Source organism: Xenopus laevis, chromosome 2S (assembly GCF_017654675.1).
Source record: "Xenopus laevis strain J_2021 chromosome 2S, Xenopus_laevis_v10.1, whole genome shotgun sequence".
In the NCBI taxonomy this organism is placed as follows: Eukaryota; Metazoa; Chordata; class Amphibia; order Anura; family Pipidae; genus Xenopus; species Xenopus laevis.
Genome location: NC_054374.1, coordinates 106612699 through 106635909, shown reverse-complemented (window position 1 = coordinate 106635909; position 23211 = coordinate 106612699). Strand labels below are relative to the sequence as shown.

At 36.1% G+C, this 23211-nt stretch overlaps 1 protein-coding gene across 1 annotated transcript; it reads right to left on the bottom strand.

The window, feature by feature from the left end:
• Positions 1-572: 572 nt before the first annotated feature.
• Positions 573-12779, bottom strand: adprhl1.S (ADP-ribosylhydrolase like 1 S homeolog). The gene is given in 7 exon segments (NM_001093322.1): positions 573-2111; positions 3781-3913; positions 4057-4184; positions 4592-4732; positions 6521-6646; positions 8435-8599; positions 12556-12779. Coding segments are annotated over 7 exon segments (1065 nt in total). The 5' UTR covers positions 12770-12779; the 3' UTR covers positions 573-1953.
• Positions 12780-23211: the final 10432 nt, after the last annotated feature.

The following is a 23211-nucleotide window of genomic DNA, read 5'->3' as shown; positions in this document are numbered from 1 at the left end:
TACATCTTCAAACATTGCTATGATACAACATTTTATGCATAATTGGTACAAAATACTCAGCTTTTTAAATATAATAATATTTGCCAGACCCTCACATACTCCATTTATCATCCCCAAGGCACCAAAGTCACTTCTTTATCACCCAGAGAACTACTATTGATAATTAGGGGCATATTTTTCAAAGTGTGAAATTAGAACTCACAGACTTCCTATTCATTCCTATTGGATTTTTAGAAGTGTATTTTTAATGGGTGAAGGTTAGAGTTCACCATTTGATAATTACACCTCTAAAAAATCCCATAGGAATGATTAGAAAGTGGGTGATTTTTTGCTGTGGTGAGCTCTAATTTCACATTTTGACAAATCTGCCCCTTAGTATTATACACAATTATGAATTAGGCATTTTTGAATTTTGCTTTGCAAACTTAGCATCATGCTTAAGAAAAAAAAGTAGATGTTATAGTATTTATTTATAATAATATCAGGAAAAATCAATTCTAAAAATTGTTTGTCACTGAAGAAACAGAAAAAAAACATCATTTTGCTGGCATTAAAAGAGTTGGAAGCATAGACAAGGGAAAACAAATTTATTTTGAATAAACATTTCCATTCAGTTGAAATGGGATTGTGTTGATTTGAACCTTTAAGTAAGAGCATCACCTAACATTCCATTTTTTCAAGAGTGTTTAAAGTACTAAAATTCTGGTATAAATATATAAAGCTCCGTTATATACATGCACTTAAGGCAGAAGCAGAAAAATCACAAGATGGAAAATTTAAGAACAAAGATAATGTAAAAACATAGTTGAACTTCAAAGACAAATATAGTTACCAGTATACAAACAAGCATTACTAAGGTCCAATCACTATTACAGTCATTACTATAATGATAGTTCTATATAATGTAACCACAGTACGTAGTGTTCTGATGTTTTTGCTCTATATCAGGGCTGCATATCTAAGGGGGTTATATGGCTAAAAAATGCCACAAAATCCTTTGTATGACATCATTATTTAAATATTCTCTGCTCTTCTAGTTTGTGATATGACGATCAATCTGTCCATAGAAAAGGCTGGATTTATCTGTATAAATAGAAGTATGTATCGGTTGCCCTTTTCTGTTCTGTCTTCCTTACGTGAATTTTACAAACAAGTCCGTTTATTCATCTTCCGGTTATTTAGGATGGGGCATTGTAAAAATAGGAAAATGTGTAATGGTGTAAAGAAGGAAACCGTGGGATAGCCATTGAGTTACTAAAGAAGTGTTTTCATGGCACACTTTATTTCAGGATCAGAGATTTGAATCATCTGCCAGGGGTTGAACTACAAATAGCCCCTATTCTAAATACACTAACTGGCCTATTCAGATAAAAGTGAAATATCATCAGATATATTTACCTGTGACAAACAACAGATCTAGGGCATACAAGATGTTTCAAAAATGTTTTATACCAAAAAACAGAAAACAAATGGTGAATTTATAAAGCACTGATGCAGCCCTTTGTGTGTTGATTACTACCATGCATCATGATGACCCAAATAATTTATATAAAAGAAGCTAACTGGCATTATGAAGAAGTGGATTTACTTTTACACCAGAGTAATGCCTAAAATGATTTTACACCATTCCAGACCTATAATAACCCATTTAAGCTCATGAGGCAAATTCAGATATCCAAGAGTTTGCAGAGTGAAGAGTGATGTAAAATGCAGTGTAACCTTATACACATGTATAAATATAGTAAGTGAGTGTGACAATAGTCAGTGTATTAAATGCGTATAGACAGTATCCTCACTGGATCAAAAATGTATAAGAATAACATAAAGTTCTAAGAGAAATGGAAAAAAAACCATCCTCAGTCTCTAAAAGAAAGGTAATGACAACTCACAGTTTATTACTGTCCATAGTGTTGGGAAGATAAATATAAGAAACATAAAATAGTAGAAACTGCTTTACTTTTCCATTGTAGCTAAGTGATAGAGCTTCTTGCCAAGGTTTTCAAGTCTTTCCTTCATCTCAAGCTGCTGGTATAAACTCTTTGGCACTTTACTTATGCCATAGAGCAATCCATAAAGACACCCTGCTATGGACCCAGTGGCACCACCTTCTCCTGCAATACAAATGAAAACATTCATCCAAATGTAGAGAATTTAATGTAATACAATTGTACATAAAACTAATACATAATCAGAACTTATTGTTGTTATTATAAAAGAACTGATCCATATAGTTTTTGGCTACTGTTTTAATCATGGAAACAAACTCTTGTTCTTTCTTGAGCTAAACAGGACAACCAGGGAAAACTTAAGCTACTCCTTATGAGGTAAATAACCATAATGATAGATAACCATTAGATTACCAGTGCAGAGATCAACCCTCTGCGTAATGGACTGCTGTCAAAAAAACAGGGGGTGAAGGAAGGGGTTGTACTGTATATTGGTAATTTAATTATCAACATAATAAGGACCAAATTTGGAGTAGCTTTAATTTCCCTATTCACCCTTTTTAACTCAAAAAATAACAAAACCCATATAAGGTAAAAATATATGAATATATTCCATGATTAATACAACAGGCAACAAGTACATTCAGCACAAGCTCTTTTCATTATAATGTCCCTTTAATTTGGAAAGTTTTTATCAGAAGACTTTGTTATCACATACACTTAGGGGCAGATGTATTAAGGGTCGAATATCGAGGGTTAATTACCCTCGATATTCGACTGGGGAATTAAAATCCTTCGACTTCGAATATCGAAGTCAAAGGATTTTGCGCAATTCGTTCGATCGAAGGAATAATCGTTCGATCGAACGATTCGAAGGATTTTAATCCATCGATCGAAGGATTATCCTTCAACCAAAAAAAGATAGCCAAGCCTATGGGGACCTTCCCCATAGGCTAACATTGACTTCGGTAGCTTTTAGGTGGCGAACTAGGGGGTCGAAGTTTTTTCTTAAAGAGACAGTACTTCGACTATCGAATGGTCGAATAGTCGAACGATTTTTAGTTCGAATCGTTTGATTCGAAGTCGAAGGTCGAAGTAGCCCATTCGATGGTTGAAGTAGCCAAAAAAACACTTCGAAATTCTAAGTATTTTTTCTTCTATTCCTTCACTCGAACTTAATGAATGGGCCCCTTAAAGTTCTCTGTTGAAAAAATCTAGCTTGTTGGTTGTCAAGTTAGTCATTTATAGCAATCACTAGAACCATTTTCAACAGTCTGTAGCAACAACATGTTTTATTTCACCACAAATTGCAAGGAATCCACTTTGAATTGCATACATAATCAATATACAGCCTAAAAGCACTGCTGACCTTCAACAGGATCCCAGATATTAATATATTAAACTGGCAAACAATGGAGAAGGCAAAAACCAGAATGCTGTTAAGATGATTATTATGATGTTTAGCAAATGAAAAATAGCTTGTTGCATCCAGAACAAATGGCAAAGAATACAATTTCATATAAAGTCATTTTTGCTTACTAATGTACTTGGCAACATCAGCGCAGGGTTGCAAATTTAAGAAATGGCATAAAAAATAAAGGGACACTTTCTTATCCAGTTTCTCATCCAGTTTCCTCTTCAGACTTGCACTTGTCCATTGGGATCATGAAAGCACAAAAAACTTGCTCAAGTGACCATATCCATAGTTACCTAACTGAAGTAGGTGAATGAAGGCAGTTTTTGGATACTACATTGGTACTTGTGTAATAGAGAGACTTCTGCCAGGGTGAGCTTATCTTTACAAGTATCAGATTTCCCAGACACATCCACATACCTCCATGGAACATTGCTCTGTTACAAAGTTCTTTCCAGTCACCCCCTGCCCCTAGAAGAGCATCGTATGCAATCATAGGGGCATCATGTCCTCTTCTTCCCCCTCTTCCCTCTGAGCTCCATGTCTTGTATGCCTGTGGTGTAGGTAGGGACACAAAGAAAGCACCGTTACTTTAACATTTGTATTACATGAATAAGATTAAACTACACATCTCTACATTATCTACACTTCAAAGTACAATAGGAAGAAACAAAATGGTTGATACTATATGTTTACCTTGTCTCTTTCTTCCGCATCATACTTATCAGGAAATTTAGGTTTGTTCTCATTCTCTTCTGCAATTTCTCTTTCTTCCAGGTAAAACTGCCACTTGGCTTCAAAATAAAACCAGTGTTCCTGATATTCTAAAGTGGAGAAATGAATTTGTGCTTATGGATTATCGCACACAATAATATTTTTCATCTGATGAGGATGGTGTTTGAACTCACAAACAGACAAGAATAGACCCTTGTATAATGGATTCTTAAATGTTGTTTTGAACAACTTGCAATACCAGAACATGTTTTATAATATTTCTATATACCGAGTATTCAGTCAAGAGATAGTGACGGATAAAAATCTATAAATGCACCACAATCTTGATGGAATTGTATCCAATTATAAAAATACTTTGAATATACAGTGTACTATATATTATGATGTTACTGCTTATTGTAAACCTAATCGCATGGTTATTGAAAGACAAAATGTTACAAACACTTTTAGAGATCACAACCGAGTCAATTTTACTGCTACCTGTGCTTTCCCTTACCTGCCATGTGCCGTATAGTCTTCTTACAGTACTCTTCAGCCATAGGCAACAACTTCAGCATTTCTCTTCCCCACTGAGCAAGTGGTTTCTCTTGTATTGCATAGGAAGTGAACAGGGCCGTGCACAGGGACCCAAGGAATCCTTGAATGTAGAGAAACCCATTAAAAAATACACTTTATTTGTATAAAACATCATCTTGTCTATATAATGGGGCATTCTATTTAATTGTAATAGCAGTTATATTTTATATAAACCAACAGATGCCAGTCCTTGCTGTGAATTTTCCTAATCCAAAAGCCCCAAATTTCTTATAAAATAAAAAGTCTCCTCACAAACGGTCTACTAGCAGAATTTTCCTGCTGCTGATCACATGCTGCCTCAGGCAAGTTTCTCACCTTGTCTCATGGCAGAAGAAACTCTGGGTATTGCTCTAAAAATTTTACTGCTTTACACATTTTATGAACCAGGTTCAGACTGGCCTGCCAGAATAACCAATGAAGATATTGGTGCAGGGCTGAAGTGGGAGGACAAAGCAGCCCAAGTATTCACACGCATGCAAAGCATGATATATATTTCCAACCCCAAGGTTAACTGGAACTAGTCTTTATTAAGAGATATTTTAAGAGTCCATTATCAATAATCCCCAGCAATATTATACACCCTATGTGCTGGAACTGGCCCTTGCAACAAATATCTCAACCTAGTTTACTATTCTACCAGATGGATAAGTGGCCCTATACTTACTGTATAGTCTAATTTTCCTTTGTGTGCCCCCAGCTAGAACATGCACCCTGGCAGATCTTTAATGTGAGTCACAGGGCCAAAGTGTGGCATACTTGAAGAGACTAGGCTGCCTCATGCAACGGCTCATTTATATTTCTAAACTGAGTGGCTAATTTACACAGTAAAGGCAGACCGAATTTGTATTTTAAAGCAAGTGGCCCATCGGGCCACAGATTGCCAATCTGGGCCTGTATTGGTGTCCTCGGGAAGTGTCTGGCCTCATTGAAAGACAATAACCAGCAACTACCACTAGTGCTCTATTTATTATACGAGGACTTTTTATATTGTAGTGGCTCCATGTGGATAAATCCATTGCAGCGCACAAACATGTCTCATACTTACTTTAGCTCTTACTGATGCTGTTTACTACTTCATCCCTTTCCCCTAGTCATAGACATCCACCCACTGTTACCTCACATGTTGCAGTAGTGCAATGATGGACACTACAAATGCTTTGAATTGGGGGTTCCTTCTTATAAATCAAACCAGCATATATTGCTTATGCATATCTCAATGTTATCATCTGTGCAAGCACAGTGCCTGCCTCACTCAAGTATTTGTTATTAAGGTTTCCACTCAGCCATCGCTGTGACATTTCCATTAGCTCCCTATTTAGCAGGTGACTTAGCCCACCAAGAGTTTTTGGCTGCAAGATATTCTGTCATCACTGAAGTTTTCCTTTGCATAACTTTATGATGGATGTATTATAAGAAAATCTAAGTCATCCTAAACCATGCACCATCTTGAATCTTAATGCCACACTAGTATAAAGCATACTATAAAATACACAATGACAGAAATCTCAGTAGTGCAAAAAACATTTTATATCTTGATTTTTTTTGGATCAAGCTAGAATAGACTTTTTTTTATTTAGCTGTCTCTGAGGAAGGGACTCAAAATATCTAGCTGAGGCCAAAGTAAAGTTACAAAATAAGTTTAAATTTATACCTATTGAATTGCAGTTCACAATAGCAGGTTTGATCAACTTGTATTTGAGCAAGCACACAACCCATTATAAAATGGTAGCTTGAGGTAAAACATGTAAAAGTGAAATATTTATAGATTTTCATAAGGTGGTTTTATGCTTTGATAGGTCATCAATTACAATAGAAATATTCTTATGATTACATTTTCTTTGTGTTGTACCTGTTGGATGGTTATGAGTCATTCTCCCACTTTCAATGCTGACTTCAATTAGTGTTTCCAACCTGCCTGGTTTCCAGTATCTCATCCCAATACACATGGCTTTTGTTGCAGCTCCAAATCCTGAACCTAAGAAACGACTAAAGTCACTGGTGGTCTTCCCTAAAGAACCCTCTTTGCAGTTTAGTCAAATTCTAAAATTGTAAGTCTAATGTGGGAATATAATAAAATTAATGGAACAGCTTTTGCAATGTAAAAAAAAATTCCTTGGCATGGCAATCATGGCAGAAATTTAATGCAAATTTTGCAAACTTAGAGAATACGGGGAGGCTGATTTATCAAAGGTTGAATTTCGAATTCATGTAATTTTTTTAAATTCGAATATACTCACAATTCGACTGGGAGGTTATTTAAAAAATTTTTGAATGTCAAATATTCGATTGAATGGTTCCAATCCAAAAATTCGAATCGTACTGATTCGAATTTGATTTTTCCGAAAAAAAACCTTGAATGTCAGGAAGGCTATTAACGTCTCCGAATGGCTCAACTGGCCTCTGCCATATTCAAAATAGGTCTGTTTTCATGGTCGAGATGTGATAAATCTCATATTCAAATTTACATTCGAATAGGGGGATTAAAATTCGAATTTGTGTATTTTGAATTTCGAATTTGAATTTACTATTCGTCTCTTAATAAATCTGCCCTGTAGTGACCCTTCCACCAGTGGAAGAAAGTGTGAATTTTATAGTTTGCACCACTGCGCAGTGTAACTATAAGTCATTACCTTTATGTACAAAAAGACCCCATCTCTAAACAAGCATTAAAGATGCACAATTAAATCTCACATTGTAACTATCTATTAGAGAATAATATTACATGGTGGTGTGTTTTTTTATTCTTATTTATGCAGATATTTTTTCTTTTATTAGTTTTTCCCCATGTGATAAATGCACTAAAAATCTAAATTGGTAAAAAAAAAAAATCACATTAATAGAAACACAAATTTGCATTGCAAACTGTAACATTCAACATTAAACAGGCGTTACATTAGTGCCGGGGTGCCCAAAAGGTAGATCTGGATCTAACAGTAGACCATTAGCTGGTGATCAGTAGATTACAAGTCACTGTCAACAAACAGCTTGTCTAAATCATACTCCTATTTCATGCTTTTTATTCAGTTATTACATTAATGTCACATAAGAAATAGTTGTTTGTTAAATATAGCAATGTACATTTTCTCATAAATCAATATTTAATATCTTTCATGGAACAGAATGCTAAAAACATTTTATGGAAATAGATCATAATAGGACATCAACCAAAAGTAGACCTTACATTAGTAAAGTATGGGCACTACTGTATTAGTGCATTTTTGAGGCCTGCTTAAAATAACATATTGGTTAGATGCAAAATTACTTTTGCAGGAAGAAGTTTTCTAACATGCACGATGCACTGGTGCAAACTATAAAACTTAAAATCTTTGTTCCACTGGCAAACAGGCTCTAAACAATTTCTAGAATAACAAAAAACGTATTAAAAATTTGTGTAAAAATAACATTTGTATTGCAAATACGTTTTTGTTAATGATATTTCCGTTCCTCTATTACATTCCCGATAGATCTGTAATATATACACATTGTAAAAACACATTGGTAAGATGAATAAATGCAAACAGGTATAGATTTGGCTGAGAATTACAATAATACATCTTTTTAAAGAGTGGAATAGTCTATAAATGAATATTGTCATTTATTTCAAGTTTCTTTGACTATTTATTACTAAGCCTTGGCATGATACACAGAAGCACAAGCAATATCCCACAGGCCACATTAGGAGCATCTATGGCATGTTACAGCAGCCCATTTGGCCTTTGTAAGAATTTATAGATTGCCAGTCTGGGCTCAGCACCTTACAAACCTTTTTCATTGAATGGGGTGTGCCAAGCTAGCAGGTAGTTATCTGGTTTCAAGTGTGCACATCCTTCAATTGTTGCTGGATCAGGCCGCCGGCCCTGCAGCTTGTCAACAACATCAATGTAACGTTTTACCATGTCACGGTACAGGTCTTCTATGCTCCAGTAATCTGTTGCAAAAGAGAATTTTAGAAAGTGTTATGGTAGATTTATCTAAGCATTTTGAAACTTTTTTGTTTGCCTGAAACATGAGAAAAATATGCATTGGTTATAGAAGGAAAAACTTGTTTTATTTCTAATCAATTATGCTTTAATGCTACTAGACACTATGGTGTGTAAAGTAGCAAGACTTCCTTATTTACTTGCTACTCTTTCTGTACATCATCATCTTCCAAAAACCTTTCTCCAAACAAAGCACTACATTTGCAAACTGATTCAAGGTTATTGACATTGTATTTAGAAAACACGTCTAGTCTGCATCCACAACTGCCTTCCTATCCTTTCCTTCAGGACAAAAAACTCCACTATTATTACATTATTATTGCATTATTACATTTTATTAGCTTCCCCTTTTGCATTTCATGTTTCCTTGTGATTTTATTCATGTTGTAAGAGAATGAATACCAGAACCATAAAAAGTACTTTATTTAAGAAAGGAGAAATGCCCTGGTTCAATTGAGCTACTTCTGTCTTTTTATGCTTGGCTGAGCTTTATTTAGATAGCTAACATTCCCTCTTACTGAATATTGATGCTAAATTTAGGTCATTCTTGGCTGAGGATTAAACAGTGGCATTAAAACAAATGCCAGAACTTATCAGACAAAAGAGGTAGGACATTCCACTCTGTCCTCTCCCTATATGTGTATATACATTGCTACACGAGATAACAAAACCCTTTATGCTAAGCATATGTTATGGCCCTGCATGATGACTGTGCATCCGCCTATCAGTTCTAAGTCTGTTTAACACTACTTTATTGAATATATATAGTCAATGTTTTTCTGCATTGAATTGTACAAAATGGTTTGTTAACATGTTAATGGCCTAAATCGCTTTTTTAGAGCTCCTTGTTACCTCTCTGAAGACATATGTAAACAGTGAACCCGGTTTTAAGCTACTTGTGAAGGTTAAAATACAGGCTGACAGGACTTTATCATTACATAATGTGCTGCCAGAGGGCAAAGTCACTTTCATGTCAGTCAGTTGTCTCGCACAAGATTTGCAAAACCACTACAATAATATTATTATTGCTATTATTCATCCATATTGGATTTAGACATTAAAGTTCACCTCTTCTAGAAAGGTTGGATGTTGGTTTTTAAAAGTTATGTTTCAGTCTACTGAATCGTATCAAATGTCATAGCACGCTGGCAAGGCTATAGGCAATCTGACTGGTCAGCCCTTAGGCCAAACCGATGGGTATTGGTGACTATATTTTTAACCTGAAAGATCAAGTCTCCATGGAGATAGGGAGAGACTTGAGTTTCATTTGCAGCCTCATCCACCATGCCCCCATGCATCCACCAAGAAGATACATGTGCAGATGGCATATCTGCCATGTCACAATAATGGAGATGTTGTTGTCCAGGGTGTGACATTTTTAGTCTGGACAGATTGACTACAATACAACATGATTACAAAATGGCTAGTCAACCCTGCCCCCTTGATCAGTTCCTTTAGGTGTAGCATTACTTCTGTTCCAGTGATACCCAAATTGATGCTTATTTTGAATGCTTATTATCCCTGCCTTCTGCCTACTATGGCCTCTCATTACTTGCGTTGAAACCATTGAAAAAATATACTTCTTATTTTCCCACACTCTTTTAACATCTGTCTCTGCTATAACATCACCATCCTTTCAAAATCGTATTGTCTTTACATTAATTTTTCATCCATATTCTCATACCTTAAGAGAGTGTAACACTCATCTTTATTTCCCACCTTGATTTGAATCATTCTAACAGGCCTTACCCAACTACTCACTCTCCTTTCCATAATTCACCTTGTTGGTAGACCTCTCATTCTTTCCATAAATAATCTTTTTACTTAACTATGTCAGACATACCAGATAACATTATGCTAACCATTTTATTTGCTACAGCTGACAAATACTCTACCAAAAGTCTTCTACGTTATGTATGCAATGTCCTTATTTCAGTCACTCATGTCACCTCCCATAATTTTTAATTTATTTCAAGACTTTTGTGCTGTATCTATAATTGCTGAATCCATTCTTGACCAATCAAACTAAAACCCTAATCCAAGTTTTATCACATTACTTAGAAGCCCCCTAAACTGAAAATTTCAATTTAACCCACCATCACCCTGGCAACCAATCCTGGATTCTACGTCAATGTACTCTTCTTCCACCTTACAACACATTTTTATAAACACCATTCAGCTATATCTTTTTTGTACAATGGGTATAAAAGAAAACTATATGCAGGTCTGCGGACAGCCCTAATCTCACCAGAGAATGGAACAACTGCTGTATTAGATATTATTTATAACTATTTATATCGGCTGCCTTCACAGCTACATTTCTATGTGGCGATATAACTTTGCTGAACATTGTATCTGAGGACTTGGTTTAACAATACACAAGGTTTTAAGCTTCATTGCTATCACCCAGGCCCTGTACACTCTAAGGGGTAAATTTACTAACCTATGAAAATTCGCCAGCGACGGCTTCAAACCCATCGATACACTTCGCCAGGCGAAAATTCGCTCAGACAACACTAATTTACTAAAATGCGAAGTTGCCTCCAGGGCGGCGAACGCTGGCGAATTTTCGCTACCATTACTTTGGCAATCAAACCGAAGATGCGCTAGCGTTCAGTTATGCCTAGCACGACTTTGCTAGAAGAATTCGGTCAGGCTAATTTGCATACAGGGGGAAATGATAAAGTTGAATGGACGTATATTTTGCAGCAAATACATTACATTACACAAATCCAGGGAACCTTAATAAAGAAAATAGAGTTGTTATACTGCCCTACACATGAGCCCACTGTATAGTTTATGTTACATATGTTAGAAAATGTATGGGGGAACCTGGTTACCCAAAAAAATGCCATTGTTTTTTGGACTTAGAAACTTTTACCTATAAAATATGGTGTAAGTAACAGAAGAATGAGGAAGATCTATGCACTCCAGTGCACTTTGCCTAGTCAAGTCTGGCTAAAGAGGTAACATTCAGTAAAATTTGCATCTTAGTAAATTTGCGGAGTAACTTCCATTTGCCAGAGCGAAAATTCACCTGGCGATAGAGTGTGAATCACCGCTAGCGTCTATCTCCTTCGCTAGCGAAGTGACGCCTGCGCCCGTTAGTAAATCAGTGAACTGACTGAAAGCAGTAACGCTGGCGAATCATCATACTTTATAACAAATAATAGAACAACAACAGCTATTTGTATTCAGAATATGGAACATAAAGTTGCCATATAGTATGCACATAAATACATGTGAAAATAAATAATTACATACATAAACAATTATACATTTAGGGGCAGATTTATTAAGATTTGAAATGGTAAATTAGAATTTTCTAATTTTTTTTGGTCACAACTCACAATTTATAATTTTCAATCAACAACTCAAAAGTGAGATTTATCACACCGCGACCCTAGAAACAGTTCTAATTCGATTATTTGCCACCTAAAACCTGCCGAGTTCATGTAGAAATCAATGGCAGAGGTCCCTTGAACCATTTGAAGATGTTTATTGTAGAGATGCATAAAATACACTATTTTGGATTTGGCCGAACCCCGAATCCTTAGTGAAAGATTCGGCCGAATACTGAACCGAATCCTAATTTACATATGCAAATTAGGGGTGGGAAGGGGAAAAAACATTTTTACTTCCTTGTTTTGTAACAAAAAGTCACGCAATTTCCCTCCCCGCCCCTAACTTACATTTGCAAATTAGGATTTGTATTCGGTTCGGCCTGGCAGAAGGATTCGGCCGAATGTGAATTCATGCAGCTTACTTACCATGAAGTACAAGATTCTGTTTTAATATTACAGAGAAAAAAGTAATTATTTAAATTAAGTAATTTGAAGCTTTCTGTATAATGGGTTTCAGGATTATATATGGATAAAAAATATGTATAAAGTAGAAGTCTTACCTGAGACTAGTGATTCCGCTGTGGCTATGTGCATTAGAGTATTGTTACTCACTGGCCAGCCGTCTATGGACAGAACCAAATTTTCCAATCCCCCAAGTTGTTTTAGCTCTTCTTGGATTTTTACGCCTGATGCACAAAATACCCAGCTAAAGTTCTTATAGCCCAAAGCATCCCCTGTCCCAGCTAGAAGCATTGCAGCCTTAAACTTCTCCATAGCAAGGGCAAGTGCTTGTGGAGGGTCCAGCTTCTCTTTTGTTTGATAATAGCCAGGTCTAACTTTAGTGTCACACTATGGTTTGTAGGAACCCTGTAATCTTACTTGCTATAAAAGGCAAAGCTATTCTTATCTGAGATAGTCACATCCTCCACACTGGCTAATCACAACTACTAATGCTTTTTCTACCATCTGAAACCAATATATATATTCCATGGTACTCATTATAATACCAGTTCCAAGGTATAAGCTATAAACTATGTAGTTTCTTTTCATTTGAAAACTGACAGAAATGGCAGCTTTAGCATCATTTGCTATTTATTTTTCCAACTGGCCAGGACACACTAGACAGCTCATGACTATAGTTTTAGATTGTGAGCTCTATGGGACAGGGATCTCCTTCCTCTTGTCTCTTTAAAACTCAGCACTTATACTTGAATGTACAGTAAATATACTGTATGTAGCATTTATCTTTTATTTTATCATTAAACTAACCCTGATGTGTTCTATAAATGCATTGTTCTACTGTAAAGCACTGTATGCACAAGTAGAGCTTTTGCTTTATAAATAATATAGGGTATAAAGTACCCCCTATTGGAAAATATAAGGAAATTATAAGTATAATAAGAAATTATAAATGACCACATAAAAGCACAAGGCTGAAGGCTGAGTGCTTTTATAAAAGGTGACTTGTGATATCCTAATTTTTTTGAACACGGGTGCTTTATTTATTATAATACACAAGTTTCAGTGACTCGTGACTTTAATTACATATCCAAGCACCAATTATAACTGATGACATTACTAAGCTGTGTTTGTGAATATTCACAATTATCCAGGTCATGGTATATCTGTAGAAATAAGTCAAATCAACTGGACTTGCTGTGTTTTTCTTGAAGACATTTCACTAGTCATCCAACTGACTTTCTCTATTCAGAATGACTTGTAATTTATTACAGACAGATCAAGTCATTCTGAATTGAGAAAGCCAGATGCATGACTGGTGAAACGTCTTCAACTAAAACACAGCAAGTGCAGTTGATTTGACTTATTTCTGCAGATATCACTAAGCTATAAGGACATAATTTACAGGATATTCATGACTCTTGTGTACTTAGACTGTAAGCTCTACGGGGCAGGGACCTCCTTCCCGCTATGTCTGTCACCACATAGCACTTTTTTGTCCTATGATTCTGTATATATTTATTACGTGATTTGTCTCCCCCATCTAAACTTTTATATATATTGTACTTTTATGCACTGTGCAGCGCTGCGGCTCCTAAACAGCGCTTTACAAATAAAGTTATACATACATAATAATAATAATATAGATACATACATACCATAATAATATACATACACACAACTCCCCTACGCAAAAATGACAATTACTAGTAGGCTGGCCGGGAAGTCAATACTAACATTCAAGAATAGTGACACACAAACTTCAGCACTAAAATTTGCTAATCTTTGCATGTTTTCAGTGGGTAAGTAGGTGGAAGGATGCTGGAATTTGTAGATCTCAAAACACATAAAAGGTTATTTCTCCTTGAGTACAGAAACTACTACTCCTTTTCCAATATGATGCTGGTAGAGTCCTGCGCGGGTCCATTTTTTGAAACCCATACCCACAACCCGAACCTGCAACCCAAACCCGCAATTTGACCCGCATGTTCCAGCTACCCGACCCGCAATAGGCCAACTAAACTTCCAACCCAGGGGGCATGTGAAACTGGAACTGATTTGAAAAATACTCACTTAAAATTTGAGATTTCCTTCCCCATTTAAAGGGTCAATACATGAGCAGACATTGGCTGCTAACTCTCGTGATCAGCCTTTAATCAAATTTGCAATATTTAATTAGTGCTTGTTTTGATATCAATTGTGCTAGAAGAAAACAATCCATTGGCTAAAGGCAGGGCTCAGCTGCAGCTGTGGGACTCTACTGACTGCCCTACAGATGGCCCCCTACAATATGATCATTGACCCAAGTGTCCAACTATTGACTTAGCCTTAGCTATATCTTTTCAAGACTGTTCCTCTTAAACTACATTGAAACTTTTCCTCACCCAAGGTTTTGGCATTGGATTTGGGGTTCAAAGGGATTTTCTTTTGAAATTGTTAGATAATTATTACAATAGGTTATAACATTTTGCAATTTACAAACATATTAGACTAATTGAGTCATGTGAGTCCAAAGCTTAGATAGAACTGCTCCAGGAGTGGTAGGTAGGTTTGGAAAAGTCAGGTCACAGGAGTTTATTAGAGGAGCAGAAATTGACCACAGCATGGAACTGTCACCTCAATACTTTTCTGTGGAAAATCTATTTATTACAATAGATCTCTCTGCAGTTTCAGAATACAGATTTACATGAGAATATATTTTTACCATTGGCAGCCTTTTCTGTCTATAGTAACATGCGGCTATGTCAAAGCATGTGTTAGCTACAGTAGCTTCTCTGACCTTAATCAAGAAATGCAATACCACCAGGGATTACATAGTGAACTCGAAGGCATTCTGATGGATTTTAATTCTTGTTGATGTCTCCAAACAGCAGGTTAAAAATAGTAAGTAAATAATTATATTATACTAAAAGAGGAATTCAAATATATTTTTTCCTGGTATATAGTTACCATTTGTTCCTTATGCAGGAGCAGGTCACCACTCTTAAGAATGAGGTTTAACCTTTAAGGGAATGCTAAAAACCTGAGAAATTCAAGGTTTTTTTACTATAAAAATCTTAATTTCTAGTGGAAAAAAACCCCTAAAATTCTTTGAGTTTTTAGCATTCCGACTTTAATAAATAACACCCTAAATCTTAAAGGTTAAACCTCATTAAGAGTGGTGACCTGCTCCTGCATAAGGAACAAATGGTAACTATATACCAGGCAAAAGATATGATTCTATTATATAATCAGAACAATTTAAATAAATAACCCCTGAATGTGTAAACTCATTTATATGAAAATATTTCTTTCACATATTTAAAAAGGCAGGGTAATGCTTTTAATGCAGACGGCGAATGAAATGTTTTCTCTCTGGCACATTTCTGCTGCTAAGTTTGGGATTTCCGTGAATGGCAAAATAAAGTTAATAATTGCTGCTCTTTTATTAGAGAGAATCTGGCCAATAATAAACTTATTTTTGTACACCTGGGGGATATTTACAGTTGACAGTTTTTTTTGTATTAGTGGTTCTGTCAGTACACTTAAAAATAATATCAGTAGGTTCTGATTAAGGATGAAAATAAAGTTTACCTATTCAACTAAGTCAACAAAGCTTTTAACACAATATGGTTTCATAGCACTGCTAAAAGCAGTTGAATCAATTCTGGAGAATTGGCAGATTATAAAAAAAGCTTTAATAAATGTGCCAGTTATTAAAAACTTTTTCCTTAAAGTCAGGAAAGCAAATTTAAAATATACACCTAGAGGCTTATTTATTAAAGGTTGGATATTGGAAACCACGACTAAACTTACAATCTCTAAAACTACGATTGTTATTGAATTTATTAAAAGTCTGGAATAAAAAACGTACAAAGAAAAAATGCGCTGAACAGTCCAAAACAAAAACCGAATACCATGAAAACATCTAAAAACTTTAGTTTTTCGGACAGTCCATAGTGAAAACAAAATCAGGAAACTTCTGTTTGGTTTAAAAATGGTCCAGTAGGATCAGTGCTGTTCCTATCGACTTCTACAGCACATCAACAACTTTTTCTTGGCGAAGATTGTAAGGCTTTCTTGGTTTTTTCACTTGATGAATTTCAAATTTTTAGAGCTTTTCTAAAAGCTTCTAAAAAAAATGTGCTTTATTTCATTGGTGTAGCTACAAAATGAAACACAATGTCTGCAAAATACTGAGAGCCCCTTGGGAACCAGTGTGCATGTACCGTTTGTGCAAAATCAGCTGCCAATGAAAGATAAGTTATTCTGAGTAGCTGTACTGCTTTGATCACTGCACTTAAGAGTTGCCCAATGCAGGCCATTGACTTGTTATTGGAGATAACTTGGGAACAATTACCTCACATGTCAGTATTTATTTAACATAAAGCACCTGCTCCAAGGGCTTCACCAGGTGCTTGTTTTTTTCATTGCATGTTTGCATGGGACACTATGGTGTCTGTGGAAAATTAGTGATGCATTAGAAACACAAATAGCTGATAAACACGGCTGTCTGGTGTTGTGCTTTATGTTGAGAGCTGACCTGAAACTCCCGCAGGGAACAGCTATCAACAGTTATCAAACTGAACTTGACCGGAAGCAGCATTTGGCAACTTGCCTCCAGTGGCATTGTGATAGAGAATAATGAGAGGGAATAGTTCCCAACCCCAGCAAGGTGAATATTGAAGTTAAATCAGAGGTAGAAATTGTGATCTCAATGGAAGGTCTCCCTTAAAGTGATACTGACACTAAAAATGTTCTTTTCAGGTCATGTTGACTGTTTTTCGATGATAGTCCTTTTTGTCACTTAAAATTCCTAAGCCATACTGTTTTGCCAACCTGACTGTCCCTTCTTAACCTGTCAGTTAAGAGTTTCTAATGCTAACAGACTACTGCTGCACAAATATGGCAGCCCCCTCATAAAAGAACATGGCATGGGGGAAAGAAAGGTAATGTAAATGCATCAGGGGAATACTTTTATGACAAAATTAGAAATAGCATTCAAAGATAATGTTATGATAAATATAAGAAGGTTATTTTCTGGTGTCAGTATATCTTTAAGGGTCATCAATACAATCATCTACTGTATAATACAATATTCATCTATAATACAAAACATCTCCCAAAAATAAGGGGAAGATTTATGAAGGGAAGAAATTAAAAATTCAAATGTGAGTTTAAAAAAATGTTCCTCCAAAGAAGCAGACTGGAGAGCCTGCCATCCAAATCCCGGTTCTACCTAGTATTAACTGACCTGGATAAGTTGGGAATTTTGTTGCATGGTAGTTTCATTGCTAATAGTTGCGAGGTGTTTGTAAATTGACAACTGGCAATACTTCTAAGCATAAAAGAAATTACACTATTCTCCCCTTTCTTTTCAATTATTTCTATTATTTAGAATTATACAAAATAGATATCAATATACAGTTGGTCCCAGGTATTTCTGACCCAACTTCTTACTAGGGCAAGTTAGTTTCATATTGACAGAAGATAACCATACCTTATCTCCAACTTTGAAATTTGGCCCCGGAGAACGTCTACGGTCCGCATAGTCTTTATAATCACGTTTTGCCTTGGCCATTGTCTCTTGTAGAGTTTTAAAATTTGAAGACAAGAAAGCAAGGTGATCCTGGACTGCAGGAACAGGTATATGAGGTACAGAAGCTGGAAAAATAGCAGGGTCAAGACCAAAATTTACACAATTAATGATGAATGGAGGGCACACCAGAAAAGTTCAAAGATTAGTTAGAGGTGCAGAAACAAGTGTTACCCCTACCTCAGGTAACCCACATTTACTGATTCATCTGCATGTTTGCACACTCAAAACAAAAACAATTTGGCAAAGAAGGTGGTTTAAAAAGTAAATTTTTACTATTTGTTCAGAAAAACATTTTATACAGACAATGCCTTACACAATCTGGCATAATTTAGACAATATTAAAAAGTAGCAAAGAGTATTAACCACCCATTAGTTATATGCAGCAAAAAAGGAAATCAGCAAGGGAGCGGATACACCTACCAGAAAAATGAGAATGACCCCAACGTTTCGGCACCAAGGCCTTTGTCAAGGGGATTCTGATGTTTACCACATTTGCTAGAGGTATAAATACCCTGTTCAATCACCTACTGGACGCTTCGTTCGCGCGCTACCTACACTTCCGGTATACGTGACGTCACTTCCGCCTACGTCACTTCCGCCGATGAATCATCAGGCTTGGAGACGTGGCGCTATACTGCACATAATCAAGGAGGAGGCACGCGCATTTGTTTATGCCGTTACTAGGCAACTTCCTCTGCATGTGCCATTGTTTATTTATATTCAGAGGAGGAACATGCGCATCAGTTAACCTTGTTGCTAGGCAACTTCCTATACCTGTGATCCTATTGTTTACATCGCCTCAAACATATATACAAATATAGCGTCCAGCGGATTTACAGATCAAAGAGAGAATCAAAAAATATCTTATAACAACACAATTCATAAAGCTTTGAAAAGTACAATGCATATGGCTTTGAGAGGTGCAATAGTGCAAGCAGTGTTCCATATCATATAATATTATTAAAAACCTTAAGATATATATATATAGATCATGTGACATCCCATATCATTTCTTAAAAATAGTCTACTACTAACCATATCCATAAGTGAATCTTCTTTAAAAATTAATATATATTTCATTACATGTTGAAATTCATACGAAGATCCCGTGTATCAAAAAATGCATATTTAAATACAAAAAAGGTGAAATAAGGATTCCTTAATCTCACATATGGTTAGGAAAGATTAATTGAACATGTGCCCCATGAATCACTTCATACTTAATGAATCTTCTTTAAAAATTAATATATATTTCATTACATGTTGAAATTCATACGAAGATCCCGTGTATCAAAAAATGCATATTTAAATACAAAAAAGGTGAAATAAGGATTCCTTAATCTCACATATGGTTAGGAAAGATTAATTGAACATGTGCCCCATGAATCACTTCATACTTAATGATTCTACATATATATATATAAAGTGCAATATATATATAAATATATTGCACTTTATATATATGTAGAATCATTAAAGAAGATTCACTTATGGATATGGTTAGTAGTAGACTATTTTTAAGAAATGATATGGGATGTCACATGATCTATATATATATCTTAAGGTTTTTAATAATATTATATGATATGGAACACTGCTTGCACTTTTGCACTATTGCACCTCTCAAAGCCATATGCATTGTACTTTTCAAAGCTTTATGAATTGTATTGTTATAAGATATTTTTTGATTCTCTCTTTGATCTGTAAATCCGCTGGACGCTATATTTGTATATATGTTTGAGGCGATGTAAACAATAGGATCACAGGTATAGGAAGTTGCCTAGTAACAAGGTTAACTGATGCGCATGTTCCTCCTCTGAATATAAATAAACAATGGCACATGCAGAGGAAGTTGCCTAGTAACGGCATAAACAAATGCGCGTGCCTCCTCCTTGATTATGCGCAGTATAGCGCCACGTCTCCAAGCCTGATGATTCATCGGCGGAAGTGACGTAGGCGGAAGTGACGTCACGTATACCGGAAGTGTAGGTAGCGCGCGAACGAAGCGTCCAGTAGGTGATTGAACAGGGTATTTATACCTCTAGCAAATGTGGTAAACATCAGAATCCCCTTGACAAAGGCCTTGGTGCCGAAACGTTGAGGTCATTCTCATTTTTCTGGTAGGTGTATCCGCTCCCTTGCTGATTTCTTTTTTGCTGCATATAACTAATGGGTGGTTAATACTCTTTGCTACTTTTTAATATTGTCTAAATTATGCCAGATTGTGTAAGGCATTGTCTGTATAAAATGTTTTTCTGAACAAATAGTAAAAATTGACTTTTTAAACCACCTTCTTTGCCAAATTGTTTTTGTTTTGAGTGTGCAAACATGCAGATGAATCAAGACCAAAATTTGCAAAAAATGGTGACTGTTGTATAGAAGAATGATGAGCATTATTATAGGCAAATTCTGCCAGAGGTAATAACGTTACCCAATCATCCTGAGAAAAGGATGAAAAACATCTTAGATACTGCTCAAGATTCTGGTTAGTCCTCTCCGTCTGTCCATTAGACTGTGGACGAAAGGCAGAGGATAAAGAAACTTTAATCTGAAGTGCCTTACACAATGCTCTCCAAAATTGGGAAGTGAACTGAACACCACGGTCAGACACAATTTCATCAGGAACTCCATGTAGACAAATCACTTCTCTAATAAATGTTTCAGTAGTGACTGCAGCCGAAGGTAATTTATTTAATGATGAAAAATGTGCCATCTTGGTTAATCTGTCGACACAAACAAAAATCGTAGTTTGTCCTTGTGAAGGTGGTAACTCAGAAATAAAGTCCACTGAAACGGATCCCCAAGGATGCATTGGGATAGGAAGAGGTTGGAGTAACCCCATTGGCTTGGAACGTGGATTCTTGAATCTAGCACAAGTCTCGCATGATGATACAAATGCCGTGCAATCTTTGGCTAAAGTTGGCCACCAAAAGAATCTTTTGGCTAAAATAATAGTCTTTTTAATACCAGGATGACCAGCAAGTTTTGAATCATGAACAGTTTTGAGAACATCGAGTCGAATCTCACTTGGTACAAAAATCTTTGCTCCAAAAAATAATAAATTAGATCTACGAGACAAGAAATATCGACCGGAAATAACATCAGGTACAGAAGATGATGCTTTCTTTAAACGATCCATTAAAGATTCTTGAAGGAGAGCGAAAAAATTACTTGATTTTAGAATTGTTTCAGAAGAGTTTGGAGTTGGATCTGTAGAAAACATGCGAGAAATGGCATCTGCTTTAACATTTTTACTGCCTGGACAATAAGTAATGTGAAAACAGAATCTCATAAAAAACATTGCCCAACGAGCCTGTCTTGGTCTGAGACGTTTAGCGGAACGTAAATATTCAAGATTTCGATGATCTGTATATACAATGACTGGATGTTTAGCACCCTCAAGCAAAAATCTCCATTCCTCAAATGCGAGTTTAATCGCCAACAGTTCTCTGTCAGAGACATCATAGTTTTGTTCCGCCTTATTCAATTTCCTAGAAAAAAAAGCAACAGGATGTAGCTCCTGCTTAACTGTAGTTCTTTGAGACAAAATGGCTCCCACTGCAGATTCTGATGCATCTACCTCTACCACAAAAGGTAGAGTTGGATCAGGATGACACAAAATAGGGGCTGAAGTAAAAGTCTTCTTCAGAGTAGTAAAAGCTACTTGTGCTTCGTCAGTCCAAAATTTTTTTTTATTGGAACAAGTAAGTTTAGTAATAGGAAGAATAATCTGAGAAAATTTTTTGATAAATTTCCTATAAAAATTAGAAAATCCTATAAAACTCTGAACAGATCGGCGATTAGTAGGGACTGGCCAGTCCAGAATGGCAGAGACCTTCTTGTGATCCATTTGAATTCCTTTAGACGAGATGATAAAAACCAAAAATTCCACAGATTCTCTTTCAAATTCACACTTCTCTAATTTCACGTACAGACGATGGGTTCTGAGACGAGTGAAAACTTTTTTCATATGGATTCGATGCTCCTGAAGTGACTGTGAAAAAATAAGAATATCATCCAAATAAACAATTGCAAAAATATCAAGAAAGTCCTGTAAAACATCATTTGCGAAATGCTGAAATGTTGCGGGCGCGTTGCAGAGCCCGAATGACATAACCAGATATTTGAAATGCCCATATCAGGTACGAAAAGCAGTCTTCCACTCATCTCCCTTGTGGATCCTCACTAAATTATAGGCTCCTCGCAGATCAAGTTTTGAAAAAATCTTTGCGCCTCAAAGCTGTTGCGCAAGTTCTGGAACAAGAGGAAGCGGATATCGATTTTTAATTGTTATTTTGTTCAATTCCCTGTAATCAACACATGGCCTTAACAAACCATCCTTCTTCCCCACAAAAAAAATACCAGCTCCTGCTGGGGATGTAGAATATCTTATGAACCCTTTGGCTAGGTTCTCATCCACATAATCTTTAAGAGTCTTTAATTCTGGCTCAGATAGCGGATAAATACGTCCAAAGGGTACTTGACTGCCAGGCAAAAGTTCAATAGGACAATCATATATTCTGTGAGGAGGTAATATGTCCGCACATTTCTTGTCAAAAATATCAGCAAATTCTTGGTACTGTTCCGGAAGAGGATTAAGTTTGTTACTTGTAGGCACCGCACATAACTGTTTCCCAGGAAGTTGTAAACAAGACGTTTGACAAAGTTCAGAATAAAAACCCAATCAATAACAGGGTTATGCTTACGAAGCCAAGGAAGACCTAAAATGACTGCAAATAATGGAGAAGCAACTACATCAAAACTCAATTGCTCAAAGTGAATTTTATTCAAACAAGTGATCAGGGAAATAGTCTCGAGTCACAGGTCCGGAGCTGATTGCAGAACCATCCGCAACTCTAATAAAGACAGGACTCTCTTTTGACAGAAGAGGAATGTGAAGATTATCCACTACTTGAGAGTCAATAAAGCACCCACTTGCACCAGAATCAACAAGGGCTGGAAGATTCACCTGTTCCTCTCCCCACTGTAAAGAAAGGGATACAATCAGTAAAGGAGAATAACTTAACGACTGGTTAGTAACGGAAAAGGAAGTTCTTTTACTTGGGGAAGCTGGACGAATAGGGCAGGTTCGTAGAAGATGTCCTGCTTGCCCACAATAAAGGCATAAGTTAAGCCTTCGTCTTCTCAATCTCTCCTCAGTCCAAAGAGTAGGTCTGAT